Genomic DNA, 18,891 nt, shown 5'->3' with positions numbered 1-18,891 from the left:
ATTTTCAAGTTTTTATTGAAAATCACAGATTTATTTTTTAAAAACCACTAATTACTTTGCCATATGAGCAAAATTCAAATAATAAAAAATATCTAACATTTTGGTATAAAATTAATAATATGGAAACAAGAATGCAAACCAAGAGGTAAAGTTTTTAGCAATAACACTGTGTACAACCATCTTCTATTCAAGTGACCATCCAGGCTGATAGTTTATTTTCCCTTTGTTTACGATTTTTAAGCCCTGCATTGGAGCACCAAAAAGTTTTTTCCTTCCTTTTTAAAAGGTTGGAATCCTTTTACTGTATTTATAAATATTCTTCTCAGGACTTTAAGTCTGATGAAGCATCTAGCAATTTCCTTGTTTAAAAAGGAAGTGCCTTCATATTTCCTTTAAATCTGTTCCATTCTATTCTAATTAAAAACAAGAGGATGAACATAGTTGAGAAGAGCACTTTCTCAAATAATTTTCACGAAAGTACTGCTGTAAACAAGATCATTTTTATGGCCAGAGAGACACTGATGTTTCCAACCAATAGCAAATTTAAATACTTACAAGTATAGATACACAGGGTATGTATGGCCAAAAGGCAAACAGTTATTAATGAATCAACTAATAAATCCACTTTGTCAAATGCAATTTTGTTCCCTAGTTTTTAAAACTGGTCAGAAAATTTAAACTTTAATGATCTAAAAACCGTGAACCTACTCTGAAAGTAACTACAAACTAGAATGGTTGACACTGTAGTTTTGACATTAGTTAAAAATTCTAAATTATCTGAGCAATCAATGTAAACAAGCTTCAATTTTCAAAATAGAAAAAAAATAACAAAAAATTTCTGTAAACTTTAAAAAGCTAGCTGCAAAAAATTATATATGTCATCATCTAGTTGTGTTTACTAAAAATTCTTTTTTAGTTATGTTTTTGTTTTGCATGTTTCAAACATCATCTAATTAAATGAGACATCTTAGTCTTTCCTAACAGGCATCTCTGCAGACAAAGGTTCTATAATCAGTTCATCTGCTCTCGCTGAAGTCATTATTTTGGCCTTCAGATAATCCCACTAATAACAGACATCACCTAGTACTTTCTATAGTCAGGGGAGGTTGTCTGCATCATGGCCATATTTCTGTCCTGCTTTGTAAAATAAATATAACTTACTCTATTAGCTCTCACCCACATCTCTTTGATTACAAGGAACATGCCACTTTAAAAATGCTTTAAACCTCATTCTGGCAACCTTTTTATCTTTCATTCTGCTTTCAATTTTGAAATATTTAAAAGTTGACAATACCTCTGATAGCTATTTTGATGAAATAGGTTTTGTTACAGACACTATAGCTTTTGTGTGATGTTTAATATTCTCATTTTAAAATCTGAACTTGGAATAAAGTACTGTGGTTTATGAGGCCTTGTTGGGGAGGGGTGGGCTAATTTTATTATCATTACAATAATTTAGACACTAAGAATTTTATTTTATAAATTATGGAGAAAAGAGGCTTTTAATGTTCTATCTTTCCTTTTGAAGTCTTCTCCAATATTCTATTCCTCTAAGCAAACTACATTCAAATAACTATCTTAAAAACAGACCGATATTGAATATTTAAAAACCAGTTGAAAATTTCATTGTATTAAAATCAGCGTCTTGAATTAGCAATGATTTCTCCCTACAGAAGGACCCCATGGGTAACAAACTGCCCATGTTTTGTGTCATTTTCTAATAATAAAAACAAAAACAAAAACAAAAAAAAAACCCATAAAGCACAAGTTAGGGCAGAGCTAATGACTTCTCAAATTTTACATTAAACTTTGGGGAAAAAAGACATAAATGTTTTAAATGACTCCAACGCTAGGTAGAATAAGTACACAGATGTGACAATAAGTGATTTGGCTGTTCATAAAGAGAATGTGTACTGTAAGTCCTCACTTAACATTTTCGATAGCTTGTTGGAACTGCAGTGAAACAATGTATAATGAAATAATTATACAACAGGCTAACTGATATAAACAAGTGTTAAGTTCCTACTCATCTTCTCAACATTATAACAAAACGATGCTTAACAAAACCAGGTTATTCAAGGACCTGCTGTACTTTTTCCTATATCTCTGAAGAACATGAGACTTTATTTTGCCAGATTCATGTACTTTCTCCTATGCCAATCCTCCCTGCCCCCACTATTTCCATCAAGTGCTCTTTTAGTAAAAATTAACTTGTATATCTAGTCTAACAACATATTTGTTTCTTTGAAATGTTGTACTCTATATTCACTTGGTATTTTCCAAAAGCAGTTTTTCTAATACCAAGGCTCTTTAATTACTTTTCTATACCTCAAATATACACGTGGCATTGAGAACTTGAATTTCCCTTTAGTTCGGTTTTCATAAACCTTTTCTAAATATACATTCCTTGAAATGGATTTAGGCAATGAAGTAGTTAAGTTATGTTGAATAGCTTCTAGAATCAAAGAAACATTCCGAGAGACTGGGCTTTCAAAATATTTCTTTGTTTTTTCATGTTCATTTCACTTAGGGTACAGTCAAACATTTAAGAGTTTTTCATCCAGGTTTGGCTCAGTGACAGTGAAAACATACAACATTCAAGTACTATTAGACAAAGGCAGCCCTACAAGGATATGTGTCCACATAGGCCAATTTGCAAAGGAGAACTATTTTAGTTATCCTACAGTATATCTGGCCAAGAAAACCTTTTGAAATCATTTTTACTTTAGGGTGTGTGGCATCCTTCCAAAGGTCCTGAAGGTCTTGTACATGTCCATGAGATGTTATCATTTTATCGTAGATGCAGGGATGATAAGGAGTCTTACCTTCCCCAGAGAAAAATACATGGTATTGTGGTACTATCCCCATCTTATTGGCACAGAGGCCCATGAACACGTCATCTATGTAAAGACTAGAGTTGAGTGTCTGTGAGGCCTCATAAACTTTGGCCGCTACATCACTGGAGACCACATAGGCAGCTCCTGCAGTATAGTCAGGGTAAGCCGGCCACTGATACATTTCATAGGAGACATAGTATTTGCTGCGTTTGTCTCTAATGGGAGGAGCACCACGATGAACACGACCAATCCAAAAGTCCTGAACACCAATTTGTTCTAAGCTTTGAAGGTATTCAATAAGATTTGGCATGTGAATAAATATGTCGTCATCGGCAGTCATAAGAAATTTGGCATGTGGACAAAAGGAATTTGCCCAACTGAACTGCAGAAGCAATTTAAGAGTAAGATTATAGAAAGAATCGGCAAAATCTTGTTGAATTATATCGTGGTACATTTGGTCTTCCCAAACCAGTTTCCTTTGCATTTCTTCTTTCGTCAGTGGATTAGAAGGTGTTCCTAAGGCAAACAGAGTTTTGATGTTGGCATTAAGTTGAGACTGAACATACTTCTCATTGCCCCATGTTCTCCTAATTGCAGAACGTCGATCATAGTTTTCAGGCGCAGTCTTTACAAACAGTAAAAGGAGGACATCTTGTTCCTGACACTTCTTCTCATGGTTAATCAGGTATTGGTAGTGAGTAGCCCCATCTTCACTGTGCTTAAGGGATAGGCTCTCATTCACAAAGTCATAGCTATTTATAAAGTATCTGTAAGAGTAGGACTTCATGTGGCTCACAACGTGATTATCAAGTGGTCCCCAAAAAAACATGAGGCTTAGTATAAAACAGGTGGCAAATAACTGAACAAACTGACATTTTTTTACTCTTCTGCCACTAACAAACATTCTGACGTCCAATTTTATTTAGGATCAGTGTTAAATGGGCATTTGCTTCTTTGAGACCATAGAATTCTGTATTCTGTAGAACAGATGTCCATCTTAATATATGCTGGTCATTCAAAATGTAAAAGGAGCTTCTTATTTCACAAAATATTTTAATACCATTTTTGCTGAGATTGCAAAAAAATGGAACACACTGTAGAATGAAGACACTGGCACATCAAAATGTTTCCACATTGGCATCCTTCATTACGTTTGGTGACTGGCCTCAGGCAGCTATTCCACGTACATCCTTTTGTGAAAGTTAAGTGCGACCTGTTAAGAGTTAAGATGAGAAAAGATGAGAAATGAGTAGATTAATGAGTTACTAAAAAGAAACAAACTACGCTTAACTCCTTAAGATATTATGTAACAGGACTGATCTGGACAAAAGGTGATGAGGCAGCTAGTATCTAGCAGAGGCATTTAGCTGTTTATTTTAGGGGAGTAGAGGGGAAGGGAAAGAAACGCTCTCCACTGTCTTCCCATTCAGAATATAGAGACCCTTTTCTCTTCTCAATCTTAAACAAACAAACAAACAAGCCTTCCAAAATGGCTATCATATACTTAAAGTTCAAATCTCTCAAATGGGAATATCTACAGATATATCGATTTGAAATACAGTCAGGATGAAAGTAGCTCTATAATTCAAGGCGAAATAGATGAATGCGAAAAGAAAGTTCATTAATAGTAAAAATCCATTAAAGCTTGCCCCAGGCAAGGTAGGCATTACAGTAAGATTTTTTTAAATCAAGATTCATAATCAAGAAGTTGAGTTATGCTTCTCAAAAGCATAATCCAAACTCTCTTTAACAACAATGACTTTGTGAGCCCCAAACCTACACAATCATGTTCTTCCTGTACTTTTTCATTTGCAAACTCAATAGGCCCCTCAAATTTAATATGTTCAAAACTGGGAGGCTGTAGGATTGTAGCCAAAACTGCTGTCTTGGCACTCTGGACATGTGAGCCCAGTGTGGACGCAGCCACCCACTGTATTTGTCGCACTGTATCATGCACCTAACCCAGAAATCTGAAAAACTGGAATAACACCCCTTAACGCAAAGTCTTTATGCAAATTAAATGGGCATATACATAGATACAGAGATAGAAGTTGATAATTATCTGACACACGGGGTACTCAACTGCCATTTCTAACCCATTTTACTGTCTTCTCCCCTAAAACCTGTTTCCATTTTCTTCTTATCTGTGTCCACCTGCACTTCATGCACCTTTGCCAGAAATCTGAAAGTCTTCCTTTTCCTCCATTCTATATCCAGTTATTTAATCCTGAGAATTGCTTTTTCTAAATCTCTCTTCACCCCTTGATGTCATCATCACTTCTGACCCAGACCAGGATGGCAGACTAAATGACCCCTGGCCTATCTCTCCTCTACTCTCCAGTCAGAGTGATCTTTCTAAAGCAGAGTGTTCTGAAAGTAGCACCTTCAGGGTTGTAATATAAAATGCATTTTTACTGTGCTTTACCATCAAAAAAAGTGAGAAATACTGCCGTAAGGGAAAGATCAATTATCAGTCATTTCCCCCATTAGTTTGGCAGGTCATGGACAGAATGCTCTAAGTAGGGTGAGAAAGACAGCCAGAAACATCAGTTTCTGAAGCTGGCATCTGCCTAAACTTTGCAAAATCACTTTCGCCTGAAGGTGGGTGGGGGGAGGTACTTCCTCTCAGTCTTAAGAGTGCTCACTTAGATAACAGACCATCTCTGAAAGCCAAAATCCCCTTCTGCTGCCTGCACCAGACATGTGGAAGGAACTGGAGGCTTAACGCAAAGTATGAGTACTAAGTATGTTCCAATGCCAGCTTGTTTGGCACACAGTCACAGTTGTCTACAATTATGAACTTCTTGTTAGACAATTAGCCCACAAGCCTAACTCCTCAGCACCCACATGTACACTTGACTCACAGAGGCCCTAGTATCCCTCGAATGAATGGGGTCTGTTCCTCATCCAGTTGGTGTGTTGCTGCCGCTAACTCTGCTACTACAACCTAGCAGCCAGCACATAACATTCATTTTATCACCCACTACCGTAAGGTAAATCTATCCTATTCTTCTTCAATTGTTCCCAACTGACCTCAGAGTCAAAAGCTTTCTGAAAAATGACAAAGAACCTGTCATGAAGCCAACAACCCACACTACTTCTTGAAGTTCAGTACAGCATGTGAAGTTCTGAAACAAGATTTTTCCACCCCCAGGAGCTTGATTTGTTTACCCTCTATTTACATCAATCATAACTAAACTGCATGGATAGTACTGATCTGATGAGGGGAAGGTTTACGAAAGGTAAACTACTTTTTTATAGTACCCAGGTTGCTTCTCTTTTATAATAAAAAAACCACCCAAACTCCTCAAAATTGAACATAGCCACTAGGTAGTCTTTCACAACTAAAAGCAAAAGCTCCTCGCTGATCTAAATTCAGTAATTAAAACTAAACAATGTTGCCCCCAACTCTGGCCTTGCTGATGGCTATAGCACACGCAACTGACACCCACTTTTCTGGTTTGCACAGTAGTATAGCTTCTCTAATGCACATCTTCCATCTTTCATGTTTAAAGTACAGGAGAGGGGACTGGGAAGAAGCCCACAGGCCTGCCTGACCTGGAGAAAGAAAATGCTGGGCCTTAGAGGAAACAAAGAGGTCCCCACAATGCATGCAAAGCTCAGCAACTGTCCACAACAGAATGCTGTGGGTGCAGCTTCCTTTGTGTGCTCGAAGCTCAGTTCAGTGACCAGTCAACAGCCTGGAAACTCCAGGGCTATCCCTGTTTGGGGCCAGAGTTATTGTGTAACCTCAGGCACCCCTCACTGCACTCTGATGGGGTGACTTCATTTGCAAATTGGGGGCAAATATCAATGTATTGTTATTGAGGGGATATAAAAATTACAGATGACTCAGAACCTGATGAAAATTGGAAACAGGAAAGACTACAGGAGAAAACAGGACAAAGAACTTCTTAAAGGAAAATATGCAAATATTTAGATCATAACTTGGGTTTGCTCCTATTGGAATTAAGAAGAAGGAGCAGATATCTTTAGTATTCTCTTTCCTAACAGACAGAAGTAGAAGAATAAAAAATAGAAGTAGGAACATCAGAAAAGAAGGTGGCAAACCCCACCCCAAATACTTTTCAGTTTGGGAGCTGTGCCCTTCAGTTACTCAACAATATATTTTCCCAAGGGAGCTCTTTAAACTTTTCTGGAAAAAACAAGCTAATACACCTAAAGGCCACAAATTTCCCTAACAACCCTCAATTATTTTTCTACTTCACTTGTGCTGTCAACTCATGTCTTTGTTGAGTCTACTTTTGTGATCCTAAAATACTATGCAAAACCTGCTGTAAACTTTGAAGTGCTGATAAAGATGGTGAGTCCTGCACTTTAAGTTCAAGTTAAACAACCTTAGTGTCTGATGTTTCAATTAATTCGACAAGTACGTAAGTATTTGCTGTGGAAATACTTGTACCGGGCATGGTGGGAATCATGAAGTAGCATTTTGTGGTTTCCACTCTGAAAGCACCTACAATCCAGTTGACACAAGACTCATGGTGCCCCATGAAAACACAGTTCCCATAGATAGTCGCACATCACAGTGAGGTACAGACAGCGTGTCAGCGCTAATTTGGGCAATTCCAGCTCCAGGCACACTAGGAGTGTCCCTAGGAGTAGAGATCAGTGACAGTGGGTTGGGAGGGCCTGAGGATGAAAGGATTTGGGTGATTGCAGAAAGAGGAACAGTCTGTTTCAGGCAAGAAAGGAAGGAATCACAGTGTGGCCAGTATTTGAGAAACGGGCATAAATTTGAAAGCAGGGAGGCTGGGGCCTCCCTCATGCGGAACCTTGAAAGTGAGGCAGAGGAGCCAGTGACTGCTGTGGGGACAACAGGAAGTCACAGAAGTTTGTGTTTTGTTTTTAATGGTAACTCCCTGTCAACACGTGTCAAGCTTTATACAAAAGGGGCTAATCTGGCAGTGGCACACAGGGTGGATGCAGGATGGCTGGAGATCAGGTCACCAGTCCTGTCAGGGCCTCGTGTTGAAGCATGAGGTGAGGAGGGTCTAGTCTGGGTGGCACAAGTGGGGACGGAAGGAAGGGAGAAAGGAGACCCTCTCAGGAAAAATGAAACCCCAGCGGTCCCTGGGGAGTGGTCTGGGATGAGGAGTTGGGGAGGAGGAGGAGGAGTGAAAACTGGTTTCAAGCAAAGCTGATAAAGGAGGGAAAACTGGTTTCCTGAGTTCGGGGCGGGGCAGAGCGTGTTTGTGTCAGACTTGCAGTGAGTGTGAGGTGCTGGAGACACAACAGGTGGAGATGTCCAGCAGGTAATGAGAGTGGAGGGCGCTGGGACCGCAGATTGCAGGTCACTCTGAGCGTACAAAAGACGGATGCTATGCACATGGTGGAGAGATGAACAGAGAGGCCTGGAGGAAATAAACTCTGAGAGGAGAAGAGGGAGGAGTCAAAGAAAAAAGAACTACGTTAAAAAGCTAGTTCATCAGAAGATGAAGACGAGGTAACAACTGGGTAGAGGAAGATCAGCAGAAGGCAGGACAGACAAGGCCTGGTCACGGAGCTCTGAGCGGGAAGACAGACGTGGATGGAGCACATAGTGACAGCTGTGCTGGGGGCACGAGAGGGTCTGAAGACGGACCCGGCCCCATTGGAGGTGGGGGCGGAGGTCGGGGAAGGCATTTTCCCGGAGGAGAAGCAACACTGAATCTGAGGCCTGGAGGCTGAGTGATGTTAGCTAGAGAAAGCCAGTGAGTCTGAATTCAAATTGCATGTATTTTTGTGTTCGTCCATATGTTTCTTGACCCTTGTTTCTGGCCATCGTTGTAATATATTAACAACATCTAATCTTAGAGAAACTATATTTCTACATCTTATTTAGTAGACACACAGCACTCAGCATTTTAAAGGACGCTTATTTTTATGATGTATACACCACTGTGTTCACATTACCTCCCACACACAACTTAGCAGCAAAAAAGTTGTTTATGCGGCTTACTTAGAACTACATTTCCTGTGAAATTCTAAATTCTAGTATACATGCTTTGCAGTACAGTCACTCTTCAATCGCAACCTCTAAACATTCAACTAGAGTCCTCTGCCCACCTGCTCCTGACCTTTCTTCTCCCTGACTCAGATGAGGAATCCTCTGGCACCTTTGCCCTCCTCTCCGTAGTTCCTGTCTTTCTATCCCAACCCCAGAGCTGGGGTGACTCCCATCTTCTCTCTCCTACAGCACCTGCCAGGCTGCTGGGGGAGCGTGACATGCCAGGCAGGCAGCATCACTACGAATGGCAACATCTAGCTGTGGCAGGGCACTCCATGCGGTGTGACTGTCCTCCTGTCCTGGACCTTCTCCCTCTCCCAGTCTCGTCACCAGCCACGCTGTCTTCTCTGCTCTCCCAAGGCCTGTCCTCCTCACTCTTAGCTGATGAGCTTAACTCTTGCCTCATAGAGAAAGGAGACGACAACATACACAATGTTAATTTTTCATCCCCTTGTGTGTCTTCACGGATTTTCCAGGCTGAACCCCCTGCATTTCCTCTCTAAGGCACACTGACAGGGCCAGGACGAGGGAGAAGCAAGTGAGGATTTTATCTGGAGCACAACAGTTAAAAGTGATAAAAGTATGACCCTAAACTAATGATGCTCTTCTAATAAGTTACAGTTAAAAAAAAAAAAATGCCTCAGTACTTTATACCTTTTACATTTGAACTTTTATGACTTTAAGTCCCAGGTGAGACCAATTTTTGTTTCATGTCCAGGCATAACACAAAGGGAAGAAAGATAACATTTTCTGTCCCATCTTTATCTTGCATTTTATTCAACATTCCAAGAATTTTTATCTGGCTTGTCTGATCATCTATTCTCTCTGTTAAACATAGCTAGGACCAATTCTCAGAAGCCAAACTGCCATGTTAAAAGAAACCAGGAATAAAAAGCTCTGAATTTACTGGAAAGGCTATAATTTGATTTTCATAGATTTTTCTTAGTAAATTAGTTGTAATAATTGGTGCTGAAAAACACAACTTGTTACTGTTTAGGACTACTTGCCTACTTTATTTGCTCAAGAAGAAAGCAACTTGAGATATGAATTCACGACTCACATTTTAAGCGGGAAAAATTGATAGTCTCCCAATTTTATTCTTTAATCAAATTGAGTGTTTTCGATATAAGGCCTGTAAAAAAGGAAAAATTCTACCCAACAGCTGTCTGTAGGTATTTTTATGACTAGCTATGAAATTTTTGCTCAAGCCATGGGCAAATATTAGAAGCCATTTGGAGTTGTCATCCTTCCACAAAGAATACATTTAAAGAGTTTGTTCTTCATTTCAGTGTTAGTCCAAAGAGTTTAAATTCCAACATAGCAAGCATGGATATGAGACAGAGGAAAAGTGGGGTTATACAACCTACAGTGTGAATCTAGTAACAAGCTCCTCACCTATACAAACTAAGGTATATGTTTCTTTATAAGTTAAACAAAGGTGTATATTTGTGTGCTGGTTAGGGGAAAAATAAAAACAGGGAAATACCAGATGGACAAACAAATTAAGACGGGCCCTAAGTAAAGACAGGTGCTAAGGAAACCGGTGGCATAGGACTACAGAGTACATATTACTATATTTCAGAGGAGTTATATTAAAAGTCATTAAAAATTTCCAGTAACAAGTTTGAGTGTATAGAATTTCAAACAAACAAAAAGGCTGAAATATAAAGTAGGCCTCATAAAGGTCAAAAGTGTGCTTTTCTAAGCTTGGCCCTCTGGATTCATTCTTGAGGCGCAGTTGTGTGGTTTGATAGGGTTCCTTGCTCTTTTAAATACAGTTTCGTTCTTGCCTCCTTAAGAAACAAACTCCTGTGCCCGCTCTAGCAACAGTTACCAACATGGGTGTGCTTCCTGTACAGCGGCATGTTCTGAATGCTTCATGTACGTAGTAACTCTTTATGCCTCACAACAAGCTATGAGGGAGAAATGATCTCCCCATTTTGCAGAAGGAAAAAACCGAGGCACCAAGATGTGGGGTTCGCCACATAACCTCCATAAATTCCGGAAGCTGTGGCAGCTCCATAAATTCCAGTCTGGTTCCAGGCCCTGTCCCTCAGCTCCTCACCTGCCCTCCCTTCCTGGCACTGGCGCAGCTGCTCTTCCTGGAGCTCCCGTCAGGATGCAGGGGCAGGGCCAAGAGAAGTGTCTCAAGAAGGCAAAAAATTTGCTTCACTGTCTGAAGTTTGGAGTCACTTATGTTTTGCATTTTGTCAGAACTTGTTCTCATTTTTTTTTTGTAATATAACCCTTTTCCTAACCCTCCATTTCCATTTTCCCTCCTTTCTTTTCTTGATCCCAGTAGCACTAGACAATGGGCAAAAGTGATCTCGTGGGTCTGTGTCCTTTGGGTGCATCAAGTCTTTCCTTCACAGAGAAGAGTGGATGGTTTAAGGGAGGAGATCCAAAATGGCAGCAGGGGTTTAAAAAAAGAGGTGAGAAGGAGGGAAGAAGAAGAAAGAAGTATAGGGCTCAGGGGGATGTTTTAAGCAAGAATTGGATGAATAAGTATTGGATGAAATGAAAGGAGAAGAATATACAAAGCTGAGATCAAATTATGATATGAAAAATAGTGATTTAAGAATAAATTGACAATATAACCCAGTATAAACCTATTACATAAGCTACACATATAAGCCTATTGTCCAATGGCAGTTCATATGTCCTGTTCTGGGTATTATATTTGGAAACAACATTTGATTGAGGGTTTACAGAGTACAAAAAGTAAATACTGGTGTAAAACATAAGAGGTATAAAACATTTTTGTCTCAGGTGATTAACATTTATTTTAAGATAACTACCATTTATTAAGCACCACCCTGTTCCATGCATTATGGGCAGTCGTGTGAGTAGATAATGCCTACATTTAATTAATTCAACAAATATTAATTTCTCACATACTATGTAGTAGGCCACAGGTGCTGAGAAGGCTTCAGAGATATTTCCAGTGTAGGTCCCTTATCAGTCAGTGAATGTTCCAGTGCAACTTGGAATTGATCTGATAGAGGCAAGAGAGTAGAAAAACCAAGAGTTTTAGAATGTGAATACAAGTAGATTTATATTCTGGTGCTTGTCTGTTCTCTAAACCACATACCACAGTGTTTTCTGAGGATCATTTGAGATAATTTATTGACAAAGTGTGGTCCGGATCAGTTGTTTAATATACGCTAATTTCCTTTCTCTGGAAATTGTGCATCTTTACTATGATGGTTTAGATAGCAGATGGCTGATATTCTTCCGGGATTATTTTCCTTTCGAAATGATGAGATATACCCTCAATATTCTTCTCAAAAGAATATTCGTTAGATACGAGTTTTTAAAAATACTGATCTGATTGCTATGGGCCAATTAACACATCCTAAATACTGTCGAGACTGAAGACAGAAGTATCACTACTAAATGACTGAACACATCTACCATTGTCCTTGACAGGAAAGAACAATTATGATTCCCATAAGCACTTAAAAATACATTTCAATAATAATGACAAAGCCAAAGATTTTAAGGCCCTGTAAATTATGGAGAAGGAAACTTGAGTCAATCTTTTAACTTACTTTGTCTAGCGAACCACCAGAAAGTTATAGAAAGTGTTGGAGGAGAGGAAGAAAAGAGATAAAATATGAAACCCTTAAGTAGATCTTAAGCTATGTAATAGTATTTCGAACTTGAACTTTTGGGAGTTTATTACCTGCAAATTTGGTAAAAGATTTCCTTCTGTAGAAAACTGGCTTCTAGTGTTAAAGCCTTCACTATGGAAGATAAATCTTAAAAATAAGTTACAGATCAAAGTCCTCTTCTTAATTTTTAGCATTAAAATGTAAAAAAAAATCACTTTTGTTTATTGGAAGTTTACATCTCACTTGATCAACTTTCTTTAAACATGAAGATTCTTATTATCTCATATATATGCATACCATAAGAAAAATAGCCTAGATTTACACTGTTGCTAAATCTTTGCTAGCTTTATGATTCTATGTCAAATGGCAGAGCTCTTCTAATAATTTGCTATGCCTCAATTTCTAGAATGTCGATACAATATATGCATCTCATCACAAGATTATTCTAACAATGGAATAATATAATGGCTATGGAAATATTCCCCCCCCCCCAAAAAAATGTGTTATGTGACATCAGATGCAAAGCTTAGATCTATTCAATTGAGCATATACAAAATTCCAAAGATAGGATACATTGTTACTTTAATAAGAGACCATTTCCTTCTGAGTTTCTCCTAGTTTCTTTCTATCACTACCACATCCTGTTCTGTTATATGGATTCTAGTGCAGTTGGTCCTCAGAAAGAATTCTACTTTTACAATTTGAAAGTCACTAAGTGCAATGATTTTAGCCAAGTGACCCATTTTAAAAGATGACCCATTTCAAAACCCGTGAGTTATATTATTCAAGCTGTTCTATATTTGAGAATTAGAAAGTTATTCCTTTTCCTACATTCTCATCATTTGAATCAGTCTTTTATAAAAGGGAAATTTGATCTCCAATTTAGTGAAATATAATGTGACATTTTTACTTGCTAGAACCTACACTTTATTTTGAAAATTCTCCACCTTTTCAGGGTTGTGGGGGAGGGTATTTAGGTACAATATCATTTATGCCACCTAATTATCCCTCAGTTCTCATCTTCTTAATAGCTTCTCTGGGATTCAGCTTGAACTTTCTCTGTCATAACACTCATCCCCATCTTAAGGTGTCAATGTGAGTCCCCTGGGGGGCTCCCAAGGGTTAGACTAAGTCAGCCTCATCCTCAGAGGGTGTTAATAAATACGGAGAGTTCCTGTGGGAAAGGGGAGAAGGGAGAGAGAGGGAAGGAGCAGGAGAGAGAAGTGTCATTTTAAATATAAAATGGAAATATTTCAGGTTTTGAGTTTATCTTGCTTTAAATAGTTGACCCATAAAAATAGCGCCCCCCCCCCCCAACAAGATATAAAATCTACCATAAGTTTCTTTTGAGAAAGTTAAAACCTCGGCTGCTGATCACCAATCCCCCTTTCAGAAAGTTCAGGATTGGGTCTTTACAGTGCCACTACTTAATTCAACTACCTTCGATCATCCTTTTCTGGGTCAGTCTCAGCTTCTCGCACATCCCTCTCCCTTCCCCCATAGAGACCAGGCAAAGTTTCCCAAAATAAAGGCACAGAGGAACAAATCCAACCTTAATGGATGTATTTCCATCAGAGAATTACCCTAAATATCAACTACAAGCCACCGCCCACCACTGTGCGGTTTCAACATAGGTGTCCCTTTAACATGTAGACCATAAAAAGAAAAAAATATAGGGTGTGTAGTCAGTCGGATGAAAAGTTCCTACGTTCACCTATACGATATGTGAGTAAGCAAACGACTGTCACTTCGAGATGCAAAATAAAATTCGGCATAGTCAAAGAGGCAGAGACTTTCGCCCTAGGAGGAGGTCTTCTTCCCCAGTTTCCCCTGCCAGCCCACTTCCTCGCCTCCATTTCTCCATCCAGTAATTTACCGAAAGCTTCCCCAATCTGGCGGTTCATGATTTCCACCCCGTGCAAGCTTTCTACCCGAATTCGACCCCGCAGCACAGGGGTGGCAGCAAGGTTGCGGGACTCCAGCCGGAAACCCAGGCCCGCAGGGCGCGGCGCTCGCCTCCGGTCTCCCGCGCTCGGGCCGGTTTCCGCGGCGCGGCGCGGCGTGGCGGCCGCTTTGCTGGAGCTCCCTGGTGACGGGGACCCGTCCGGCCCAAGGAAACTTAACCCCCACCGGAGCTCCGGCCCCCCGCGCCCCCGCCAGCCTACCTGCAGCAGTTGCGCGGCGGCTCGGCCTGGGGTCTCGGTGGTCGGACGCCCGCCCCCAGGCAGGGGCGAACAAAGGCGCTCCGGGAGGGAATGCGCCCTGCTTCCCCGCCGCGCTCTCGCCGCCCGCGGCCCCCGCCCGCAACGGGTACCGTCGCCCCGGCTTCCCGACGCCGGGCCGCGCGCTCCGGGCCAGGGCAGCCAGCCGCCGCCCGGGGGGTCTGCTCCCGCCTCCCGCCCCTGCCCCAGCGCGCATTCCGACCTGAAGTCCAGGAGCCCCCGCCCCGCGCGAACGAGAGTGTCCTCACCTCCTAGCGACTCCCTTCCCCTCTTCGCCCCACGGAGACCGCGACTGGTCCAGAGCAAGCAGAAGAGACTTTCGACTCTCCTTTCCGGAGTCCGAGAGCTTCTCGGGCGAGGAGGCGCGGCGGGGCTGCTGGCCCGGTAGGGGCGGGGCGGAGGCTGGGCGGCCCCTAGCCCTCACCGCGGACCCGGAGCGGGTCTCCCGTCCCCGGCACAAAGGACAGCCCGTGCCGGGAGCTGCTGTTTATCCCCTCAAGCGTGCTGCAGCTTCCCCTTCCCCGGAAGGGAAGACAACATTTCCACCCCCCGGGGGCTGGGGGATGGAGGCTCAGCCCCCGTTTGGACGAGGTCAGCTGGCTGTGGAGCAATTTTTTTTTTTAATCGTATGGTCGATCACATATTAATTACTTTCGAAACAACTGGTCTGAATACACTTTTCATTACGAGGTAGAATTTCTTAGACTAACAACCCATTCGTTTAGAACGAGCGACAGTTATCTATGGGAGGTAAGTTTTTGACTGAATTTCGGTTCCCTCATTTTATTTTCTATTTTAGAGCAAGAGTTCTAAGAACAGACTAGTCTTGTTAAAAGAGCTCTTGTCACAACACTTAACGCCTTGAGCTTCTGGGGTCCTAAATGATAAAGGAAGGAAACTCTAATTCACTACAAACTAAAGCTTCCCTACAGCGGTTAGTTTGTAAAATGCAAGGGGAGGGGAATCACTCCGCCCCCAAATGATTTTACCTTCAAGCCCAGTTTAATTTCAAAGAAAGCTTATAAAGTAAAACTCACCAGGTCCAAGCCCAGCTCCTTAAACTCCCAAATCGGACGTCTGCTCTCCTCTCGGCACGGCGCGAAAGTCATTGGTCTTGAGAACAAAATTTGCCCGCTTTAAATCTTGGGTGAGGACTGGGCAGCCAGCGATGGATGGGCTCGCTTCCCCGGCGGGCAGCCGGCTGGGGCTGGAGCGGGCAGATCCTGGCGGACCCAATCAGGGACTCTCCGCGTTGGGAGGGGGCGCGGCAGCAGGAGCTTCTACCGCAGCGCTACCAGCGCGCGCTTCCTGCACCTCTTGGCGTCACTGCCAAAGCCCAGCTGGCCTGCTCCTCCGTCACCAGCCCGGCGTTTTAGCGAAGGTGATGGGTCTTGTCCGATTCTGTTCTTGTGGATTGGGTGTATGACAACTCCAGGAAGTGCTTCCCCGAGCCTCTTTAGGTGAGATCATTTACTCAGATGATCAACTGTGAGCCAGAATCTGCATGAATGCCCTCTTTGAGTGGTGTTCCCAATTCAACGTTCTTAATGCACACCACTAAGCAAAATCAGGAGAATGTAAATTTCTACTGAAGGGAAGAGATGATAAATAAATCCTTTATAGGTTTGGTTTCTTATTCCCCAAATGTTGTCCTAGACTTCTCCTTATAGAACAAACATTCTCATGTAACAGAGGTAGTATTTTGAACGATTTTGTCATGGTACACAGAATATGACAGAAAACAAAAGATTAACCCATATACTTCAGTAAAATAAAAACTTTGGGTTTCTTATTGTAAAAGGAATAAGACAGACAATGGGTTAAAAGTAGATAACTGAATCAGAGTTTAAAACTGAACACAACATTGTACTTGTTACTTTGAACTAGATTTTTAGGAAGTTTTGTAACAGCTTTCTTTAAACCCTTTAGCATATTTTCAACTATGCGATTCTTTTCACATTACCTATAGAGAGCATGACTCAGCACTCTATTATCAACTTAGAGATTACAGTACCATATGCGAGTCAGACCACAGACAGAAATATTTACATAATATGACTAGTAAGGAGATCACTGACAGTGACCCCATAAATAATCTAGTTCGTTGTTAGTACAGTGCAAATCACCTCCCTTCTATACCTATGTGAAATAAAATCCTGATGGTAATCCCACATACATTCCCCCTAGTTATCATGTGGTATGGTGTATTTATGTGCAAATGTTCAATTACCATTATATTCCTTTCAGGTCATTTGAAACTAGGCCCACATAGGTCCCTGTGTCAGTATATGTATATTCCACAAGCACAAACACATAGGACTATACCCACAGGAAACACAAACTGATCCAAACATTGATAAACACATATGAAAATCACGTGTTCACATCATTCTATATGGAGATAGACACCCCAGACAGATGATTTCAAAAGTAAGTCAAGAAATTGGTGAGAGGATGTATGGCTTTTGTTGGGAGAAGGGGAGAGGATGTGAATGAGAGATGGGGCCAATAGAGAGTCTCAAAATGCCTGCCTTGGTAGCCACACATACACACACACCACACAGGGAAGAGGACAGCAGTCTGGGACAGCCCCTTTGCCCATCTAGGAGGGTTTCCTACAGCAGGCGCTCTCCCCATCCCACTCCAGACAGAGAGGAAGAGAATGATAGAGTTGATAGTATAGAACAAAATACTCGGTTTCTTTTATTGGGAGGGTGTACATGAAAAATTGGAAATTAATTGGAAATGAAATTAGATGACAGTGGTGATGCTGATTTGACCATCACATAACAGGGCAGTGTTTCCTTGTCCTCAGTGTCCATAGTAGCTGCTTGTTAACAAAGACCACTACGATTAGATTTACACATGAGTTTCAATCTCACCACCAGGAATTTGCTTCGTAGAGTACTAGAGAACTATGGGAAGTACTAGAAAAAGAAAACTGCAACATCAAGATGGTAAACTTGAAAAATGAGGGAAATTGCCATTTGCTGGTTAGATTTAGAAAGGATAAGGTAAGGCAAAGAAAAAGCAGAGAGAAGCAGAGAGTAGGGCAAGAGGGTCATGTAATGTATCATTAGTTGTTGGGGAAAGAAGACTTGAAACCTGAATAGAAGAGAACCTAGGAATGGTGGGAGCAAAATAGACCTGAGATAGAGACAAGTATCACTGAAATTAGGAGAGGGGAAACAGGTTTGATAACGGACCAGCTTAATACCCAACACAACTGAAGCACATCGACATGGTACTGGGCTTAACCTGTTCAGATAATTTGCTCTTTCTGGACTCTGTTAGGTAGGAGATTTCCTCACAGACCCTGTATAGACCCTGCCCTATGAATTCAGACATACCACAGGCTGTGTGTTCTGAAACTGTGCTCATGGGCCTGGGCTGCAAGAGGCATGGGCTGGAATCCTGACTAGCTTCCTGCTGGCCACTGGACCTGGGCAAGTAACCCAACTTCTTCGCACCCCATGTTAGTTCTTGCACGGAAGGGTGTAGTGAGGACTGAATGCAATAACAATAACGTGTGTGAAGTGCAGAGCACAGCATTAGGCAGTCCTCATGGGCTGGGTGGACGGTCGTCATCCTTGTGCCCACCTTAGGCTGCAGAAAGCTCCTCTCCCTGGTGAGCTGGCAGAGGTGGTCTTCGTGCTGCATCCCATCATCATCACTATAGAAGGACCTGCTCTGTTTCACATCTCTGAAAGTACATTTCTGTTAATATGGCATCACTCGTTAAAGTAATGCAACATCTCCTTGGCTGTCTCCTTCCCCTTTACGGCCCCCCAGCCCCTCCCTGTCATACAGGTGTTCTTTTCTCCCCCTTTTATATTTCTAGTCCAGATTCTGAGCTCCACACTTGAATGTCTTCACTTAAATGTGTCACATCAGTCTTAAGTTTAACGTGTCTAAAATGGGATGTTCAAACACACGCTTGTGAAATGGTAACTGGATGGGACTTGAATGTCCCAAAGGCCAGAATCCTCTTCTCACCAGGGACCCCAGCCCAGGGCCTTACGCGTCAATAACAGCTGGTGTCATTTTGTCGCTGTCTAAATTGTCTTTAGGTCTGCATTCCTACTCTTTTGAGGGTCCTCAGACCTCATGAGGTTGGAGCCCATGTCCCTCTCATCTCCAGCGCCCTGATGAGCCCCCACAAGTTCTGCACAGAGTGAATACGTATCAACCGCTGGATGAACTGAATT

The 18,891-nt window shown here is 41.6% G+C and overlaps 2 protein-coding genes across 6 annotated transcripts in view; one reads left to right on the top strand and one right to left on the bottom strand.

The window, feature by feature from the left end:
* The window catches only part of MCF2L2 (MCF.2 cell line derived transforming sequence-like 2), a 187,483-nt gene that overhangs the window by 114,521 nt on the left and 54,071 nt on the right, over positions 1-18,891 (top strand). The gene's annotated exons all lie outside the window — the stretch shown is intronic.
* B3GNT5 (UDP-GlcNAc:betaGal beta-1,3-N-acetylglucosaminyltransferase 5) lies at positions 900-15,952 on the bottom strand. Of its 5 annotated transcripts, none has more exons than XM_006925762.2 (3): positions 15,721-15,952; positions 11,742-11,842; positions 900-4,050 (listed from the first exon to the last, which is right to left on the bottom strand). In XM_006925762.2, the coding sequence occupies exon 3, from the start codon at positions 3,739-3,741 to the stop codon at positions 2,608-2,610; it is 1,134 nt and encodes a 377-aa protein (XP_006925824.1). In that variant the 5' UTR covers positions 3,742-4,050; positions 11,742-11,842; positions 15,721-15,952; the 3' UTR covers positions 900-2,607. The 5 variants fall into 5 exon arrangements, with proteins under 5 accessions (XP_006925824.1, XP_006925822.1, XP_006925823.1 ...); XM_006925760.2 differs by having other exon boundaries at positions 11,746-11,842; XM_006925761.1 differs by lacking the exon at positions 15,721-15,952 and adding an exon at positions 14,932-15,063 and having other exon boundaries at positions 11,746-11,842.

The sequence above is a fragment of the Pteropus alecto genome, unplaced genomic scaffold (genome assembly GCF_000325575.1).
Source record: "Pteropus alecto unplaced genomic scaffold, ASM32557v1 scaffold88, whole genome shotgun sequence".
NCBI classification, from domain to species: Eukaryota; Metazoa; Chordata; class Mammalia; order Chiroptera; family Pteropodidae; genus Pteropus; species Pteropus alecto.
Note: the sequence above shows the minus strand (reverse complement) of the source record. Positions and strands in the feature narration are given on the sequence as shown.